At 37.8% G+C, this 21,011-nt stretch overlaps 1 protein-coding gene across 1 annotated transcript in view; it reads left to right on the forward strand.

Moving 5' to 3' along the window:
• Positions 1–21,011, forward strand: part of LOC311089287 (uncharacterized protein) — a 48,601-nt gene that overhangs the window by 17,633 nt on the left and 9,957 nt on the right. The window contains exons 4-6 of the mRNA XM_084123859.1: positions 18,341–18,494; positions 18,575–18,720; positions 18,839–18,949. Of these exons, the coding sequence (XP_083979985.1) occupies positions 18,341–18,494; positions 18,575–18,720; positions 18,839–18,949 (411 nt within the window). The remainder of the gene's footprint in view (positions 1–18,340; positions 18,495–18,574; positions 18,721–18,838; positions 18,950–21,011) is intronic.

Below are 21,011 nucleotides of genomic sequence, written 5' to 3' on the forward strand. Positions count from 1 at the left end.
ACCAACGATGAAGACTTAACAGAGCAGCCGTCAAGTGTTAGACAGTATTCTAGGTTATTACATGAGGACGTTTTTTGTCAGTAAATAGAATCTCTGTTTATTCAGAATTTAGAAGTAGGAAATTACTAGTCATCCAACTTTTTATATCACCTGCATTCCATTAATTTTGTGAATTGGTAAGTTTCGTCTGGACGTGAAGAAATATAGAGCTGAGTATCATCAGCATAACAGTGAAAACTAATGCCATGCTTCCTAATGATATCTCCCAAGGGTAGCATGTACAGAGTGAACAGCAACGGTCCTAGTACTGAGCCTTGTGGTACGCCATACTGAACTTGTGATCGATAAGACATCTCTTCATTTACTGCTACAAACTGATAATGGTCAGATAAGTATGATTTAAACCATGATAATGCAATTCCACTAATGCCAACATCATTTCTGAGTCTATTTAAAAATGTTGTGGTCGATAGTGTCAAATGCAGCACTAAGATCGAGTAACACTAATAGCGAGATACAAGCACGATCGGATGATAGGAGCAAATAATTTGTGACTCTAATGAGAGCTGTCTCAGTACTATGGTATGGTCTAAATCCTTACTGGAAATCCTCGCAGATGTCATTTCTTTCTAAAAAGGAACATAGTTGTGAAGATACTGCCTTTTCTAGTATCTTTGACAGAAAGGGTAGATTCGAGATCGGCCTGTAATTGACTAATTCTGTAGGATCAAGTTGCGTTTTTTTAACAAGCGGTTTAATCATAGCCAGCTTAAAAGTTTTCGGTACATATCCTAGTGACAAAGATGAATTAATGATATTAAGAAGAGGATCTGTGACCTCTGGAAGCATCTCTTTCAGTAGCTTAGTCGGTATAGGGTCTAACATGCATGTTGTCGATTTAGAGGATTTAACGAGATTAGTAAATTCTTCCTCTCCTATAGCAACGAATGAAGAAAATTTTTCTTCAAGGAGACTACAATGCACTGCCTGATGCGATACAATAGTAGATGGTTGCATAGTTATAATTTTCTGCCTGATATTATCAATCTTGTTAGTAAAGAAGTTACTGCTGTGCTGCTTGGAAACGTCTTTCACTATTTCAAATAAACCCCAAGGGTTTTGTTTATTTTATTCTAAAAGGTTTGAAAAATAAGCAGATCTAGCAGCTTTTAAGGCCTCTCTGTATGCAATCGAGCTCTCTTTCCATGAAATGCGAAATACCTCTAGTTTAGTTTTCTTCTAGTTGCGTTCCATTTTTCTGGCTGCTCTCTTAAGGGCCTGAGTGTGCTCGTTGTACCACGGTGTTGGACTAATTTCTTTAATCGTTTTTAAGCGCAAAGGAGCAACTGTGTCTAAAGTGCTGGAAAAGAGAGTTAAAGGTTTCTGTCGCAATATCTAGTTCTTCTAAGCTATCTGGGATGCTGAGATGATGAAACTGATCAGGAAGATCATTAATAAAGCAACCTTTAGTGGCAGAAGTGATAGGTCTAACATATTTGTAACACAGAGTCGACTTTGCAGTAGGGCTGTCAACGAATATTCTAAATTCGAATATATATTCGAATAGTTTTAAAAAACAGAATTTCGAATGTCAAAATTAATATTCGAATGTGGAAAAACGCCGGCGGTAGCAGAGGCGCGGCTGTCTGCTTTGCGAGTGGGCGTGCTGCCTGAGGGGTCAGGGACAGGTCACAGAAAGAAGCGTTAACGTTAAACAGAAACATTACTAAAGTGTAGGCTACTGTACTGACTGAATAGATATTGCATGAATAAGGTAGGTTAGATACAGCAGTTTCATGCACTGCAGGCTTCCACTGGTTTGATTATTTACCGTTTCATGTCAAGGAAAAGTTAAAAATGAACTTTTATTAAAATAAAAGTTAAGTCAGTGGCGCGTTGCGCATGTTATTCATATGCTATTTAAGGGCGCATGCTTGGCCATAATCAATGTAGCATGTGCACTTTGCTTTTCTCATCTTCACACAGACACAGCAGTTCTCATTTTTAGAAAACCATACATTATTACAAGGAAAAATATTACACGAGGGAAATCATTGTTGTGTCCATGAAGATGTGAAAAAATATGCATAAATCTAGCTTACACATTTACCAAAATTTTCATACGCCTGTTTAACCGAAGCTGATTTAGGTGGGTTTCTCCCATCCTCATACAATGTCACTTTTTTCTGTCTTTTAGGGCCCTGGCGAGAACGTCGGTCTCCTCGGCTGTGAACCGCTCCTGGTGTGCGTCTAGCAAATCCGCCGTTATGATAGCAATCCGCTATGGAACAAGCGTGCCTGCTCTTGAAGGGAATGTGAGATGTCGCTCTGATTGGTTTATTTCACGTTACGCCCAAACCACACCTATGAGTAATGGAGCTACTTCAGACCAACCCATTTTAGATTTGCTTCGGGCGCAAGAGTCATTTATCCCGCCGGTATAATAGCAACCCGCCCACAAAGCTACTTGCGTTTTGAGCTTGATACTTGCGTTTCAGATCGTTAAAATAGGGCCCTAATATTAGCGTAGACGCCATTCTTCTTATGATGTAACGAGTACATCAGGATTTATGGGAAGTGTTCACGGTTTCGGCTGGCCTAATCTATGCAGCCTAACATTGAATTATAGAAGTCTATAATGTGTTATGTGTATGCTAGGTCAAAGAGATGTGTTTTTAGTGTAGCTTTCAACTGACAGAGTGTGTCTGCTTCCCAGACAATGTTAGGAAGACTGTTCCAAAGTTTTGGTGCTAAATAGGACAAGGATCTACCGCCAGCAGTCGATTTTGATATTCCAGGTATTATCAACAGGCCGGAATTTTGAGATCGCAATAGACGTGAAGGACTATAATGTGTTAAGAGCTTGCACTAAACCATTTAGTGCTTTGTAAGTAATCAGCAATATTTTAAAATTTATACGATGTTTAATAGGGAGCCAATGCAGTTTTGACAGAACAGGGCTAATATGGTCATACTTCCTGGTTCTGGTAAGAACTCAAGCTGCTGCGTTTTGGACCAGCTGTAATTTGTTTATTAAGCGTGCAGGGCAACCACCCATTAGTGCATTACAATAATCTAGCCTTGAGGTCATGAACGCATAAACTAATTGTTCCGCATTTGTCAATGAGAGCATATGACATAATTTAGATATATTTTTAAGATGGAAAAATGCGGTTTTACAGATACTAGACATGTGAGTTTCAAATGAAAGATTGGTATCAAAGAGCACACCCAGGTTCCAAACCAACGATGAAGACTTAACAGAGCAGCCATCAAGAGTTAGACAGTATTCTAGGTTATTACATGAGGACGTTTTTTGTCAATAAATAGAATCTCTGTTTATTCAGAATTTAGAAGTAGGAAATTACTAGTCATCCAACTTTTATATCAGCTGCATTCCATTAATTTTGTGAATTGGTAAGTTTCGTCTGGGCGTGAAGAAATATAGAGCTGAGTATCATCAGCATAACAGTGAAAACTAATGCCATGCTTCCTAATGATATATCCCAAGGGTAGCATGTACAGAGTGAACAGCAACGGTCCTAGTACTGAGCCTTGTGGTACGCCATACTGAACTTGTGATCGATAAGACATCTCTTCATTTACTGCTACAAACTGATAATGGTCAGATAATTACGACTTAAACCATGCTAATGCAATTCCACTAATGCCAACATAATTTCTGAGTCTATTTAAAAATGTTGTGGTCGATAGTGTCAAATGCAGCACTAAGATTGAGTAACACTAATAGCGAGAAACAAGAGCTGTCTCAGTACTATGGTACGGTCTAAATCCTTACTGGAAATCCTCGCAGATGTCATTTCTTTCTAAAAAGGAACATAGTTGTGAAGATACTGCCTTTTCTAGTATCTTTGACAGAAAGGGTAGATTCGAGATCGGCCTGTAATTGACTAATTCTGTAGGATCAAGTTGTGTTTTTTTAACAAGCAGTTTAATCATAGCCAGCTTAAAAGTTTTCGGTACATATCCTAGTGACAAAGATGAATTAATGATATTAAGAAGAGGATCTGTGACCTCTGGAAGCATCTCTTTCAGTAGCTTAGTCGGTATAGGGTCTAACATGCATGTTGTCGATTTAGAGGATTTAACGAGATTAGTAAATTCTTCCTCTCCTATAGCAACGAATGAAGAAAATTTTTTTTCTCTTCAGACCAACCCATTTTAGATTTGCTTCGGGCGCAAGTCATTTATCCCGCCGGTATAATAGCAACAGCGCCAAAGACCCGCCCACAAAGCTACTTGCGTTTTGAGCTTGATACTTGCGTTTCAGATTGTTAAAATAGGGCCCTAATATTAGCGTAGACGCCATTCTTCTTATGATGTAACGAGTACATCAGGATTTATGGGAAGTGTTCCCGGTTTCGGCTGGCCTAATCTATGCAGCCTAACATTGAATTATAGAAGTCTATAATGTGTTATGTGTATGCTAGGTCAAAGAGATGTGTTTTTAGTGTAGCTTTCAACTGACAGAGTGTGTCTGCTTCCCAGACAATGTTAGGAAGACTGTTCCAAAGTTTTGGTGCTAAATAGGACAAGGATCTACCGCCAGCAGTCGATTTTGATATTCCAGGTATTATCAACAGGCCGGAATTTTGAGATCGCAATAGACGTGAAGGACTATAATGTGTTAAGAGCTTGCACTAAACCATTTAGTGCTTTGTAAGTAATCAGCAATATTTTAAAATTTATACAATGTTTAATAGGGAGCCAATGCAGTTTTGACAGAACAGGGCTAATATGGTCATACTTCCTGGTTCTGGTAAGAACTCGAGCTGCTATGTTTTGGACCAGCTGTAATTTGTTTATTAAGCGTGCAGGGCAACCACCCATTAGTGCATTACAATAATCTAGCCTTGAGGTCATGAACGCATAAACTAATTGTTCCGCATTTGTCAATGAGAGCATATGACATAATTTAGATATATTTTTAAGATGGAAAAATGCGGTTTTACAGATACTAGACATGTGAGTTTCAAATGAAAGATTGGTATCAAAGAGCACACCCAGGTTCCAAACCAACGATGAAGACTTAACAGAGCAGCCATCAAGAGTTAGACAGTATTCTAGGTTATTACATGAGGACGTTTTTTGTCAATAAATAGAATCTCTGTTTATTCAGAATTTAGAAGTAGGAAATTACTAGTCATCCAACTTTTTATATCAGCTGCATTCCATTAATTTTGTGAATTGGTAAGTTTCGTCTGGGCGTGAAGAAATATAGAGCTGAGTATCATCAGCATAACAGTGAAAACTAATGCCATGCTTCCTAATGATATATCCCAAGGGTAGCATGTACAGAGTGAACAGCAACGGTCCTAGTACTGAGCCTTGTGGTACGCCATACTGAACTTGTGATCGATAAGACATCTCTTAATTTACTGCTACAAACTGATAATGGTCAGATAATTACGACTTAAACCATGCTAATGCAATTCCACTAATGCCAACATCATTTCTGAGTCTATTTAAAAATGTTGTGGTCGATAGTGTCAAATGCAGCACTAAGATTGAGTAACACTAATAGCAAGAAACAAGAGCTGTCTCAGTACTATGGTACGGTCTAAATCCTTACTGGAAATCCTCTCAGATGTCATTTCTTTCTAAAAAGGAACATAGTTGTGAAGATACTGCCTTTTCTAGTATCTTTGACAGAAAGGGTAGATTCGAGATCGGCCTGTAATTGACTAATTCTGTAGGATCAAGTTGCGTTTTTTTAACAAGCGGTTTAATCATAGCCAGCTTAAAAGTTTTCGGTACATATCCTAGTGACAAAGATGAATTAATGATATTAAGAAGAGGATCTGTGACCTCTGGAAGCATCTCTTTCAGTAGTTTAGTCGGTATAGGGTCTAACATGCATGTTGTCGATTTAGAGGATTTAACGAGATTAGTAAATTCTTCCTCTCCTATAGCAACGAATGAAGAAAAAAAATTTTCTCTTCAGACCAACCCATTTTAGATTTGCTTCGGGCGCAAGAGTCATTTATCCCGCCGGTATAATAGCAACAGCGCCCAAGACCCGCCCACAAAGCTACTTGCGTTTTGAGCTTGATACTTGCGTTTCAGATCGTTAAAATAGGGCCCTAATATTAGCGTAGACGCCATTCTTCTTATGATGTAACGAGTACATCAGGATTTATGGGAAGTGTTCCCGGTTTCGGCTGGCCTAATCTATGCAACCTAACATTGAATTATAGAAGTCTATAATGTGTTATGTGTATGCTAGGTCAAAGAGATGTGTTTTTAGTGTAGCTTTCAACTGACAGAGTGTGTCTGCTTCCCAGACAATGTTAGGAAGACTGTTCCAAAGTTTTGGTGCTAAATAGGACAAGGATCTACCGCCAGCAGTCGATTTTGATATTCCAGGTATTATCAACAGGCCGGAATTTTGAGATCGCAATAGACGTGAAGGACTATAATGTGTTAAGAGCTTGCACTAAACCATTTAGTGCTTTGTAAGTAATCAGCAATATTTTAAAATTTATACGATGTTTAATAGGGAGCCAATGCAGTTTTGACAGAACAGGGCTAATATGGTCATACTTCCTGGTTCTGGTAAGAACTCGAGCTGCTGCGTTTTGGACCAGCTGTAATTTGTTTATTAAGCGTGCAGGGCAACCACCCATTAGTGCATTACAATAATCTAGCCTTGAGGTCATGAACGCATAAACTAATTGTTCCGCATTTGTCAATGAGAGCATATGACATAATTTAGATATATTTTTAAGATGGAAAAATGCAGTTTTACAGATACTAGACATGTGACTTTCAAATGAAAGATTGGTATCAAAGAGCACACCCAGGTTTCGTCTGGGCGTGAAGAAATATAGAGCTGAGTATCATCATCATAACAGTGAAAACTAATGCCATGCTTCCTAATGATATATCCCAAGGGTAGCATGTACAGAGTGAACAGCAACGGTCCTAGTACTGAGCCTTGTGGTACGCCATACTGAACTTGTGATCGATAAGACATCTCTTCATTTACTGCTACAAACTGATAATGGTCAGATAATTACGACTTAAACCATGCTAATGCAATTCCACTAATACCAACATCATTTCTGAGTCTATTTAAAAATGTTGTGATCGATAGTGTCAAATGCAGCACTAAGATTGAGTAACACTAATAGCGAGAAACAAGAGCTGTCTCAGTACTATGGTACGGTCTAAATCCTTACTGGAAATCCTCGCAGATGTCATTTCTTTCTAAAAAGGAACATAGTTGTGAAGATACTGCCTTTTCTAGTATCTTTGACAGAAAGGGTAGATTCGAGATCGGCCTGTAATTGACTAATTCTGTAGGATCAAGTTGCGTTTTTTTAACAAGCGGTTTAATCATAGCCAGCTTAAAAGTTTTCGGTACATATCCTAGTGACAAAGATGAATTAATGATATTAAGAAGAGGATCTGTGACCTCTGGAAGCATCTCTTTCAGTAGCTTAGTCGGTATAGGGTCTAACATGCATGTTATCGATTTAGAGGATTTAACGAGATTAGTAAATTCTTCCTCTCCTATAGCAACGAATGAAGAAAAAAAATGTTCTCTTCAGACCAACCCATTTTAGATTTGCTTCGGGCGCAAGAGTCATTTATCCCGCCGGTATAATAGCAACAGCGCCCAAGACCCGCCCACAAAGCTACTTGCGTTTTGAGCTTGATACTTGCGTTTCAGATCGTTAAAATAGGGCCCTAATATTAGCGTAGACGCCATTCTTCTTATGATGTAACGAGTACATCAGGATTTATGGGAAGTGTTCCCGGTTTCGGCTGGCCTAATCTATGCAGCCTAACATTGAATTATAGAAGTCTATAATGTGTTATGTGTATGCTAGGTCAAAGAGATGTGTTTTTAGTGTAGCTTTCAACTGACAGAGTGTGTCTGCTTCCCAGACAATGTTAGGAAGACTGTTCCAAAGTTTTGGTGCTAAATAGGACAAGGATCTACCGCCAGCAGTCGATTTTGATATTCCAGGTATTATCAACAGGCCGGAATTTTGAGATCGCAATAGACGTGAAGGACTATAATGCATTAAGAGCTTTCACTAAACCATTTAGTGCTTTGTAAGTAATCAGCAATATTTTAAAATTTATACGATGTTTAATAGGGAGCCAATGCAGTTTTGACAGAACAGGGCTAATATGGTCATACTTCCTGGTTCTGGTAAGAACTCGAGCTGCTGCGTTTTGGACCAGCTGTAATTTGTTTATTAAGCGTGCAGGGCAACCACCCATTAGTGCATTACAATAATCTAGCCTTGAGGTCATGAACGCATAAACTAATTGTTCCGCATTTGTCAATGAGAGCATATGACATAATTTAGATATATTTTTAAGATGGAAAAATGCGGTTTTACAGATACTAGACATGTGACTTTCAAATGAAAGATTGGTATCAAAGAGCACACCCAGGTTTCGTCTGGGCGTGAAGAAATATAGAGCTGAGTATCATCAGCATAACAGTGAAAACTAATGCCATGCTTCCTAATGATATATCCCAAGGGTAGCATGTACAGAGTGAACAGCAACGGTCCTAGTACTGAGCCTTGTGGTACGCCATACTGAACTTGTGATCGATAAGACATCTCTTCATTTACTGCTACAAACTGATAATGGTCAGATAAGTACGACTTAAACCATGCTAATGCAATTCCACTAATGCCAACATCATTTCTGAGTCTATTTAAAAATGTTGTGGTCGATAGTGTCAAATGCAGCACTAAGATTGAGTAACACTAATAGCGAGAAACAAGCACGATCGGATGATAGGAGCAAATCATTTGTGACTCTAATGAGAGCTGTCTCAGTACTATGGTACAGTCTAAATCCTTACTGGAAATCCTCGCAGATGTCATTTCTTTCTAAAAAGGAACATAGTTGTGAAGATACTGCCTTTTCTAGTATCTTTGACAGAAAGGGTAGATTCGAGATCGGCCTGTAATTGACTAATTCTGTAGGATCAAGTTGCGTTTTTTTAACAAGCGGTTTAATCATAGCCAGCTTAAAAGTTTTCGGTACATATCCTAGTGACAAAGATGAATTAATGATATTAAGAAGAGGATCTGTGACCTCTGGAAGCATCTCTTTCAGTAGCTTAGTCGGTATAGGGTCTAACATGCATGTTGTCGATTTAGAGGGCATGTTGTCGATTTAGAGGACATGCACGATTTATTTACAGTTTCATGTCAAGGAAAAGTTCCATGTTTACCACAGCACAGCTGTGGTAAACGTTTAAACGAGGTTCACATTTATAACAGTAATCTTGCGCGGGGTGAACTCATTTGAAGTAATTTAATTGTCTGGTTTAAGCCAGGTTTCTGTCAAACACAGCACATCTAGATTACAGCCTGTAATCATAGCATTAACAATGAGTGCTTTTGAAGTAAGGGATCGAATATTCAGCAACCCGAGCTTTATCATTTGTTCATCCGTATTATATCTGTTTTTTATTTGTTGAACATCAATTCAATTTTTAACCTTAGATGGGTTGAAACGTTTTTTTGGATTTCTAAATTCGGGGAACAGACACAGTCTCTATGTGATGATAGCTATGTGAAAGAGTCTCTATGTGATGGGATTTATCTGACCTTGGTGACGTGAGACAGCTAGCAGACGGTCGGTTAAGCCAGTCTGTCTGCTTCCTGACCTGAGCCCCAGGGGCCGGTTTCACAAAGCTATTTTAGACCGGCCTATAGTGTTAGACAAGTCTAAAATTTGCTCATAGACTAGTCTAATGCAAGTTAGACTGTTTCACAAAAATAAAGACTGACTTAATTTAGACCAAAAAAATTAGACACCTTACCCCCAGGCTAACTTAGGTCTAAAGGAGGTCGCACACCGGACGAGAAGCGCAGCGTCTAGGACAACTCGAGGTATCGCACACTGGACGCGCATTTTCTCAGTTTATGGCCAGCAGTATTGTTATGTTTAAGGACATTAGGGAATTCAGATAATGTCTGTACTATGTCATGATTGTACTGTACAATTAAATACAATAGTTGCAAACTAAAGTCTGCAGTCTGAACACTTTACCTCTGACCATCCGTTAACTGAATGAATTTCACCTGAAAATCCGATAACATCAGCAGTTTTCATCCATGCAGCTGATTTCTGTAAATGAATGTAAAACTAAATGTATATTGCAGGACAGGGTGAAGTCAGTATACATTAACGACGAATTGAGACAAATATGAGACAAAAATGTAAATGGCGCTCTGTGGATTTTGAACAAGGTCCTGAGTTGTTGATGGACAGACGCAGAATGGCGCAGGTTTGCACTGCGTTGAGATTTTATGCAACAGGAACTTTTCTGAATGCTGTTGGTGACACAGTGGGTCTCAGCAAAGCTTCTGTGTCACGGGTGGTATACAGGGTACCATGTTTTTGTATCTTTTCTGTACGTCTTTAACGCTACGCTCAACGATCGGATTAACGCTGTTAACTGTCGAAGCAATCTTTTTCCAAATTAAACATTTCTTCTTGTTACTACATTCTCCGCTAAATTTCCCAAGTAAAATGCCCTTGTAACTGTTATACTCCTCCAACAAACACATATTTCCCGCTGGGGTAAACTGCACTGAGTGGTTGAATGCGCTTACTCGATCCGCCATGTTTTTTGTTTTGAAAATGTCTTATTTTACCCAGAATGCATTGCAGTGTAGTCCTGTATACGTATACACATATATACTTCCTTTCCTTACCTTTTTTCTTTTAGGCACATACGTTTTTTTCTTTACCTAATCTCTGGGTTTCTTCTGTTTCTTGTTCTGGTTCTCATGACGGTATCCTATTTCCAAACATTTTTGGGTGAGGATCGATACCTGGAACCAGTCGTGGAGGAGGATCTTTTTCATTTTAATCCGCTTGGCTGGATCCCTCTCCATGCATGAAGAGATCAGATCCCTGCATTCTGTGAAGAAGGGAGAGATGTCCAGTTATTATTGTAAGTGTTATACTTTGTGTAACTGATCATATTATTTTAAGCTGTAATAAAAGTTCCTGTATGACCCGTCCACATGCTCTCACCTTTGGAAATGCCTTCTGTGTACCAGGGCTCACTAAACATCTGACGGAGGTCCCTGTCAGGATACTTCCCAGACAGCATCACAACCATCAGTACGCCTAAAGAATACACTGTTGCAGGCTTGCCATGATACCTTCCATATTCAAACCACTCAGGAGGAGCATAAACTAATGAGCCTGGAAGAAAGAACAAGATTTCGTCCATTGCAATGAATTTGTATTTCCATAGCTTTTTGTCGATTTATTCACCATAGATTTGTAAATAATACGTACCACTGAATTTCAAATAAGGAAACTTCTTCAAGCGTCTGCTACAACCGAAGTCTATTAATTTGACCTGCAAGGTGTTTGGGTTGATAAGCAGGTTTTCCAGCTTGATGTCGCTGTGGAAGACGCCCCTCTCACTGCATATTCTTGCAGCAGTGACAACCTGACGCATCACAGCTCGTGCCGTCGATTCCTTGAGTTTGCCATTTTTCTCCATAAACTGCCACAGATCTTCAAATGCAGTGGGCCGCTCTAAGACCAGTATATATTCATCTGGTGTCTCGTACCAGTCCAGCAGCTTTATTATTTGAGGAACACTGGGACCTTTGTTCATAAGAACCATCATAGCGACCTCCCTTGGAAGGGATTTGTCAAATAGACCCTACAGGAGAGATAATAGTTATACAAAAGTGAGATAATTAGGGGACATGGTTAAATTTAAATGAATTACTACAGAATTATGTCCTGCATTTGGGTAAGTATAGGTTTGAAGAGTTAAGTAATTGAAATACTGGAAATAGTTATTAAAGTTTCGGTCACTTTTACTGTCGACCGGCAAAGTTTTTCAGGGCAAAATTTTGTCATTTTAATGGGAATTTTTGCATGAGGGTAAAGTCACGCGAATTAACTATGCTGACTAACAGAAAGCTGCTTGGTTCGAAAGTTCGTACGCTATTGACAACGGTCATTTTTTGACTGCAAAATTTTGTTAAAATGTCCTATTATTAATGTGACTGTGTACTATGAGAGTAATAAAACGAAGAGAGGAATTGCTTACTTACAATACGGACATTTTCCATGGCTTTTGTCTTCAGCGAATGTTTGAGTGCCACCTGTACACCAAGGGAAAGAAAGAAAGAAATTATTTTTTGTAAGAATGTTTTACAATTAATTAACTATATGTGCAGAGGTCACATGATTCCAGTAATTAACCTTGATGTAACTTTTAATGAATTTAAATTCAACTTCCAAGAGTGAAAAAAAAAAAAAAAACCTTTTGTGAATCAGACAAACGGATCCCTTCGTAGACATCTCCAAATGTTCCTATACCCAGTTTTTTCATAATTTTATAATGCTGCAAGATGTCCCCTGTTAAAAAAAAATGGACATAATACAATTACAGTATAAATGAAATGAAAAAAAAAATGCAGATTAAAGATAGCTGTAGAATGGACACATTATTGTGGTGCCTCACACAACCAAAATCCATCCTCAGTTCACATTTTCATTTGGATAATAAAGACAATGTCCAGAAAAAGATGTTAAAACTGAGGTACTTTTTGTACATTTTATGAGTCATTTTGGGGCTTGTTATATAAACTGACCTGTCTTTCCCTTTGAACTTATATGGATAAATTCATCCTCACTCTTCCAAGAAATGTAATTCGATGTCGAAGCTGAGTTGTTGCTCTCTCTCTCAACAAGCTGTTGGCTGCTGTCATTTCTGCACTGACTCTGTTGGGCTTCTTTGGAAGTTTTCTTGGATTTCCGAGACAAAGCCCATCTAAAGAACCTCCCTTTCTTCTTCTTCTCTACTCTCTCTGGGACAGGCCTTGGCGACATAGATGCAGCAGCATCTTCCTCTACACTGCAACTGCGAGATAAAACACAGATCGAGAGATATAAAACAATTTGAGCAATTTTTCCAGGGTTTCTGCACATTTTTTAAAGGCCGTGTTGCAGGGTTAATTTTTCATTGAATTTGTGCAATTTGCTTGTTGGTAATAAACATTTAAACTGTTATCCATTGTATTTTATGTTGTTTGGTATCACAAAACGTAATATAATACGAAAAAGTAGGTACTATCTTACAGCGGTTTGCAACGATTCTCCTTTCCCCCACAATGCATTGCATTACGTCACCTTGGGGAGAGAATTTACCAAAGCCCGCTTTGAGAGCATTGAGAGTGACTAGAGAGACGAGTAGTAGACGAGAGTATTCAGATAGCGCAGATTATAGATAAATACATAGATATAGATAGATAGATAGATAGATAGACTAGACTAGATACATAGATAGACAGACAGATAGATAGATATAGATAGATGGGCTAACGTTAGTATAGAGAGAGATAGGCAGACAGCCAGATAGCACCTGCCAAACACAGCGACAGACACGCGGCGGCTACGTTTGCAACAACATTTTCACCGGAGGAAGAGATAAACGCTTAGAAACGCCCATATAGCTAGCATGATGCCTTCTATTTCTAGATGACAAAGACAAAGTTTCTTAAACTCTTGTTCTAGAAAATGAAGAACAAAGAAATGTGCATCAGGTGTACTTTATTGTTACATGTTGCATCGTTATATTATAATGCCATCATATTCTGTGTAGGCAATTAGCTTACTGCGCTGTAAATAGAAAAGCCTGACAATATCACTGCTAAAATACCTTGAAGTATTGGTATTCTGCCATGTTTCTCAGTGACACGCCCTCAACTCGTAAATATCGGGGCTTAGAGAAAATCCCGAGCTCCCCACTGGTATTTACGTCATTGTGGTGGCGTTCATGTGCGTTCACCTCGTAAATACGATCTATACGAGATGACTTGAACGCACCATAATACTAGGCTGAGGCCACCTTTCCTCCACTTCTCCCCAACGTGACGTCATCACCGAATTGCATTAAAAAAAAAACGTTAATACCAAAAACGTAAAAAACTGGTCTTTAAGACCATTTTTGAAACATTTTAAAAATGATATACATATCTTGAGTGATTTATGTACCCATTAATTGACAGTGGGCTTTAAAGTCAAATGTAAGGCCTTTTAAGACCTTTTTAAGACCCGAAGAAATAAAATGAATACCATGCATTAGGGGTGTGCAATATTGACAAAATATGTCTCAATCGATATTTTCAAAGTTTTGTTGATAATAATTAGATAACATTTTACTGATTCTGTTTTTGTGTTTGGTGCTATGGCTGGTTTAGGCCTGATGTTGACAGCTGACTGATGATGATATTCATATTTTTCATTTTCTATGCAGTGGTCAGTTCACAGCAGTGACAGAAATTAACTCTTTTTTTTATTAAGGGGTAATATTTGCCATCTTAAATTGATTTCCAGGGGCATTTTCACCTATATGGGCATTTGTAGATGCATGCATCACCTTTTATGTCAAATTCTAACATTCAAATTACATTCTATTAGAATAATACACAATACCACTGTTACCAGTCAAATTAAATCATTAAATCAAAATCCATCTTTGCAGTGCAGAGGTGACACAGAAGTTGGCATCAGATCTAGCATTAATATATTTACACTACATTTACAATTGCATAAAAAAAACTATGAGACTGTTTAATATGAACTGATTTCCAATTTTAATGTTCTAATTAAAAGGTACTCTAAATGTTAAACTAAAACTGCCAGTAGTCATTGTCTTAAGTGAGTTGAGGGAGTCGTTCATTCAACCGATTTGTTCAAACGGCTGATTCATTCGGGAAAGAAGCAAGTGATTGTTCATTGAATCATTAAATTGATTCGTTCAAAACGCGGATAAAAATCATCGCTGTGACTGTCTGTTGCATTGAGACTCTGCTGGCTTCATTTTGAAATTCTCATCAGCAAAATAAAGGGAAAACAAACAATATTGACAATATTGTTTATAAAATTGAACTCACAATGGTAATTTATTGTTAATTTAACTCTTATATAAAATAATCATATTTGCAATTGTGCACGGGGAAACGGAAGTCTTGCTGATGTGATATTGTAGGCCTATGAACAACATAATATGATATAAATATGAGACAAAAACTCATTTGGGAACATAGTCTACCTATAATTGCACACATCAAGCAGTGAAAGCACAAGAGGCTAATGCGATGTCAGCTCGCAGTGCCTCATACATCGTTAAAACAAAGATCACACTATCATAATAGACAATATACATTGCACACAACTACGCATAAAGACTGAACTTAGAATTGAACTGGCATATTTACCAGCTTGCCTCTCCTGCTCTCCTGTTTCGTGTGCACAGGATGTAATAAAGCTGCCGCGAAATGTCACGTGAACAAGCAAATCCACAAAGATAGAATAATAAATAAAAAAATACGCTAATTAGATGGTTCTAATTGGGAAAATATATGTGTAAGTCTTCACCACAGATGAAACAGAAATACTGTTCTGTGACGTCACCTTTCTGTGACGTCACAAGTGAGCAACCGAGGTTATTTTTTTTCGAATGTTTTTGTCAGTGCAGAAACGTGCAAAGATAACTGCTATTGGTTTGACAGAAAATATAAACTTATATGTAAGGGATAATCCACGGCTAGCTGTGAATTTTTTTTATTTATTTTTTTCAAAATTAGTCAAAAGTGCCCCTCTCAAACAAATATCAGTGATAATATTGTGGTCAATAAAATAAAATAAATTTGATTAAAAAAAAACATGACAAGTGCAAAACTAAAGTAGCCTAAATTCACCTTTATTTTTATGTATCTGTCTGTATATTGTTACAAAATATTTCTATTCTAAATAAATACACTTCTTTTTAACTTTTTATTCATCAAATAATCCTGAAAAAAGTATCTCAGGTTATAAAAAAAATATTAAGCAGCACAACTGTTTCCAACATTGATAAATCATCATATTAGAATGATTTCTGAAGGATCATAAGACACCAAAGACTGGAGTACTTGCTGATGAAAATTTTGCATCACAAAAATAAATTACATTTTAAAGTATATTAAAAAAGAGAACCATTATTTTAAATTGTAATAATATTTCATAATATTACTGGGTTTTTTTTGTTTTTGTTTTTTTTTGTTTTTTTAACTGCAGGCTTGATGAGCATAAGAGACTTCTTTCAAAAACATTAAAATTGTAATGTTTCCAAGCTTTTGACTGGTACTGTATATAAAAAAAAATTAAGGACAAAATTTAATGTAGTAACTGCTGAGTATGGAAGCTTATGTGTAGCAATATTCAATTTGAAATGTAATATGCAAAATGACAATGCAATATGTAAAATGGCAATGCATTTCTGTATTTAAATTTTAATTTTCCCATCATTTTTGTACATTTGGTGCAAAATGAAAATGAAAATTCAATTATAAAATTTACATTTGCCATTTCATACACTAGTTTTAATATGTAAATTGAATACATAATTTAACGCTTTATAAGTTGCAAAATTAAAATTAAAATGTATTACAGAAATGATTAGATATGTTTAACATGTTCAAGCAAAAACTGTGGCAAAATTGTAATTTAAATGTTATTTTTTCTTAATTGCATTTACACTCACAGTTAAGACACTTGCAATTGCATTTCCATTAAGTGTCACGCAATGAATGTAGCAAAATTCAATGTGCAATTTGAAAATGCATTCTGAGCCGATCACGTGCCCGCCCCGCCCTGTCAGGGTTTTACTCTAGCGCTCCTCCTCTCCATCTCTCGCTCATAACAGACTAACGGTTTGAGGGGAGTGGTTAAGCGTTTCCCAACCCAAGTCCTCAAACCTACGTCATCAGGGAAGGTCCTCCAATGCAGAGGGGAGGGGCATTTTCAGATTTTGATTAAAGATTACGAAGCCAAAAAATATACAAATTTATTTTGTATATTGTATTTAAAAAGGTACGAAAGCTGTCACTGGGGCTGTACCTTTTTAAAAGGTAACGTTACATTTTTGTACCTAAAGGGTGCATATTGGTACCTTAATGGTACATGTTAGTACCTAAAAGGGACAAATTAGTACCTAAAAGGAACAAAAAGTGTACCTTTTGAAAAGGTACAGCCCCAGTGACAGCTTTCGTACCTTTTTTTCTGAGAGTGGCAAAGGGACCCCATTGACTTCCAATGTCAATTGGATTTTTTCCATACTATGGAAGTCAATGGGGTCCATCTAGGCTACTGGTTTCCCATATTCTTCAAAATATCTTCTTTTGTGTTTGAACAGAAGAAATAAATTCATACAGGTTTGGAACAACTTAAGGGGGAGTAAATGATGACAGAAATTGTATTTTTGGGCGAACTAGCTATCACTTTAATCCAGTGGTTCTCAAACCTGTCCTGGAGGACCACTAACACTGCACGTTTTCGTTGTCTCCCTAATCAAACACACCTGATTCAACTCATCAGCTCATTATCACATGGGTTAATGAGCTGATGAGTTGAATCAGGTGTGTTTGATTAGGGAGACAACGGAAAAAGTGCAGTGTTAGTGGTCCTCCAGGACAGGTTTGAGAACCACTGCTTTAATCTGTGTCCCAAATGATGCAATACACACAATGTACTCTGATAGCCCCTCCCCTCCGCTAAGCTGTGACAGTTGAGTGCAAGTTTTTTGGGGGTTAATTAAAGAGATAGTTCACCCAAAAATGAAAATTATCCCATGATTTATTTACATTCAAGTCATCCTAGGTGTATATGACATTCTTCTTTCAGACAAATACAATAAGAGTTATATTAAAAAATGTCCTGGCTAATCCAAGCTTTATAATGGGAGTGAAAGGCTGGTGTAAATTTGAAGCCCAAAAAAGTGCATCCATCCATTATAAAAATACTCCACACGGCTCTCTGGGGGGTTTGTCAAAAGCCAGTCATTATAGTTTAGAAAGTTTTAAATATGGGTATTTTCCTGACACAAACGCATGGCTTTGCTTCAGAAGGCCTTTACTTTTATGCACGGCCGGAGGATCTCAGACAAATTTCAGAGAGAATCCCACCAGCAAACATAGAATAGGAGCATGGCGAAAATTACATGATACATAACATGATTTCCCTACAATTTGATTGGTTCTTCATAGACAAACCCTTCTGTTACTAGGTACTGTAGAAGCAAACTCTGTTAATGATTACTTCATAATCACAAGGTTTCAAACCTAGTCATCGGTCTAGTTTCATTTCCCATATTTGTTATTTTTACACTCACACACTCAAAGTCACGAGTTTTCGCCAAAGGGGAAACATACATTTAAAATTCAAAAGCATATGAATGCTGTTCCTGCAAGAAAAATAAATGTTAGTTATGATTAATTAAAAAATCCATCACATCCTCCATTCTCAATGTGCTCAGAATTGGCCTTCAGAAGGAGTAGAGGATTTTCGAGATGTCCATGTATCATTTTTCCGGCGCTGTAAGGATCTCTCTCTCCGAGTGCTCCGACTGATGGCTCTTGGGTTGGATCTGGAACCAGAAGTCTTCCTCAACGCACATAAGCATATTGGAAGTAAGTACAAGTATGCACTACTTCTTCCTCCCAGTGAGTCAATGGCTCATAAACACCTTTATGCTGTGGTTTGTTTTAAGGTGCTGTGAATGCAACCACACTCCGGTCTCTGTACTACCCTCCGGTGAACAGCACAAGTGTGAAGGAGAATCAGCTGCGCTGTGGTGAACACTCGGATTATGGGAGCATCACTCTGCTCTTCCAAAGCACAGAGAGTGGACTGCAGGTGAACACCAATAGAGGACAAAAGAAAAAAATAATTTTGACCATGTTTAATGTTGTCCTCTATCATTACGGATGCATGTGACAGTATGTTTGGCTCTGCATGTCTGTGTTTTCTCCAGGTTCTGAACAGGGCTGGTGAATACGTTTCGGCCCCAAGCATTCCTGGAACAGTTCTGATTAACATAGCAGACCTCATGCAGAGGTGGACCAGCGATGTGTACGTGTCTGCGGTAAGTACTTTATATGGCATTTCATTTAATAGAGTGAAACAGTCGGGTTCCGTAAGTAAAAACCTCCATTCATTTTCTCCATAGGGAAATTGATTTTTGACTGTAACCTATAAACTAGTGATGTTACATATCGTCACCTTTCTAAAATAATTGGCCATGTCATTTTTTTTAGGTTTCTTAGAAAACACAAAAAACTGAACCAATAATTATGGTAGAGTAGATTTTCGTTCTTCTTGATGCAGCTGCCATCTTGAAAAGCTTGTAAAACGGCCTAAGTCACACTCTTGACATTGGCCATTATACTACAGGGGTAGAATTGCATGATCTGTTTAACTGAGCATGTGGGTGATTTTACTGAGCAGGTGGCCAGCATCATGAGGAGATGACATATGCAAAAAAATGGCAATTATTTTAAGAAGGTGACGATATGACTCTGAAGCTTCAAAGCATGTATCGAATTCACAGCACAATTTCTCATGAAGCTCCGTGGCGGACCGCGTATAATTTGTTTTCAGAAAAACACTTGATCAATGAAAAAAAACTAAGCCCCGCGCTTTCTTTCCAGTCACGTGAATACTTCATTTTGCGTGGTCGTAATGTTTGATCCCAGACTACTCTAATAGGGTTTATGGAAGTTTTTATTGCCACACTTTAATATGGGAATTATATTATCAGAAAACTTTAGCATTGTCAGGCTTTTATTTGTGCTTAATGGATAAAACAACGGAGCTGCTGCACTACTGGCTGCTCGGCTCAGGGCTGCTATAAATTTGACTTACCACAAGATGGCACTGTTTTCATCACCCTTGATGCTTCAAATCTTTTCCCGAAACAATTATAGTAAAGCTTCAACGATTTAAGAGGCTTCATTTCTCCATATAAACCTTTAAAGGTAGGGTAGGCAACTTCAGAATGGCTAGCAATAGCAAGCTAGCTTTGAAAGCACGAGATCCCACCTTCCTTTCTCCACAGCCACGCCTCCTCCAAAAACTCAGTTTGTGGGACTCGGTGTCTGTATTCAACTTACTCTGAATAGCCTCATGAAACGCGCTGGTGACCTGTGATGTCTGCGCGAGCAGGGTGTGCTGAGGTTTGGAAATACATGTTGACAAGCAGGTAGGACATCCTATTACTGCATGCGAAAAAAATTTCCACAGAAGATATATGTACATGTTTGAATATTTGCACCAAGTCTGTTGGTTGCTATCAGGTTTTAACCAGTATAACAGTATAACAAAAAGTGTTTATAAAAAACTGCCTAGCCTACCTTTAAAGACAGACCTGTTGTGAGTTAATTGATGGTTTATGCTTTTGTTGAAGTCATCTTTAGCATATTCACTTTATTTCTTATTTTTAAAACAATTGTGTTAAACAGTGGAATGGTACTGTTTAAAAACTACATTACCCATGATGCTATGCAGAAAATGACACAAATAGAGCTCTGCAGAAGATAATGTTCACGCCCACGAAGCACCATGAATAAAGGAATCGAGTCGGTCTCCCTCAATATATATTTAATTCATAATTTCAATTGCAGGCCTTGTCTGGCCAAACAAATGTTATTTTCTTTATCAGGTTAATCTCAAATTGTAATATTTATTTGAAATAAAATCCTAAAATATTGCAAACCATAATAAATGTACCCAACATAATTGATGGCCAATTTAATATACCCCTTGGCAATAGGTCACAAGATTAAGTATAGAAAAATATTAAGAGGAAATTTACCATAATGTGTTATTGTCTGCCACAGAAGAAGGTTGGTTTGGTTCAAGACTTTCCCTATGGGAAAAAAAAATATTCCGGAACCAACTCCGCTGAAACAGTGATCATGCACTAATGCAGTCTATTGCACTGGCAAATGCTTGTTTAACTCTTTTCTATTATTGACCCCTCAGGCTCACAGGGTGTTGCTGCCCCCTGCAGGAGACTCCAGCACACGCCAGTCTTTGGCTTTCTTTGTCCACCCTGATGATGAAGCCATGATTTCATGCTGCGATGGATCCGATAAATATCCTCCTGTTAATTCAATGGATTACCTTTTATCAAGGTTTAATGATAC

This window comes from Abramis brama (assembly GCF_963993115.1).
Source record: "Abramis brama genome assembly, chromosome: 9".
Lineage (NCBI taxonomy): Eukaryota > Metazoa > Chordata > Actinopteri > Cypriniformes > Leuciscidae > Abramis > Abramis brama.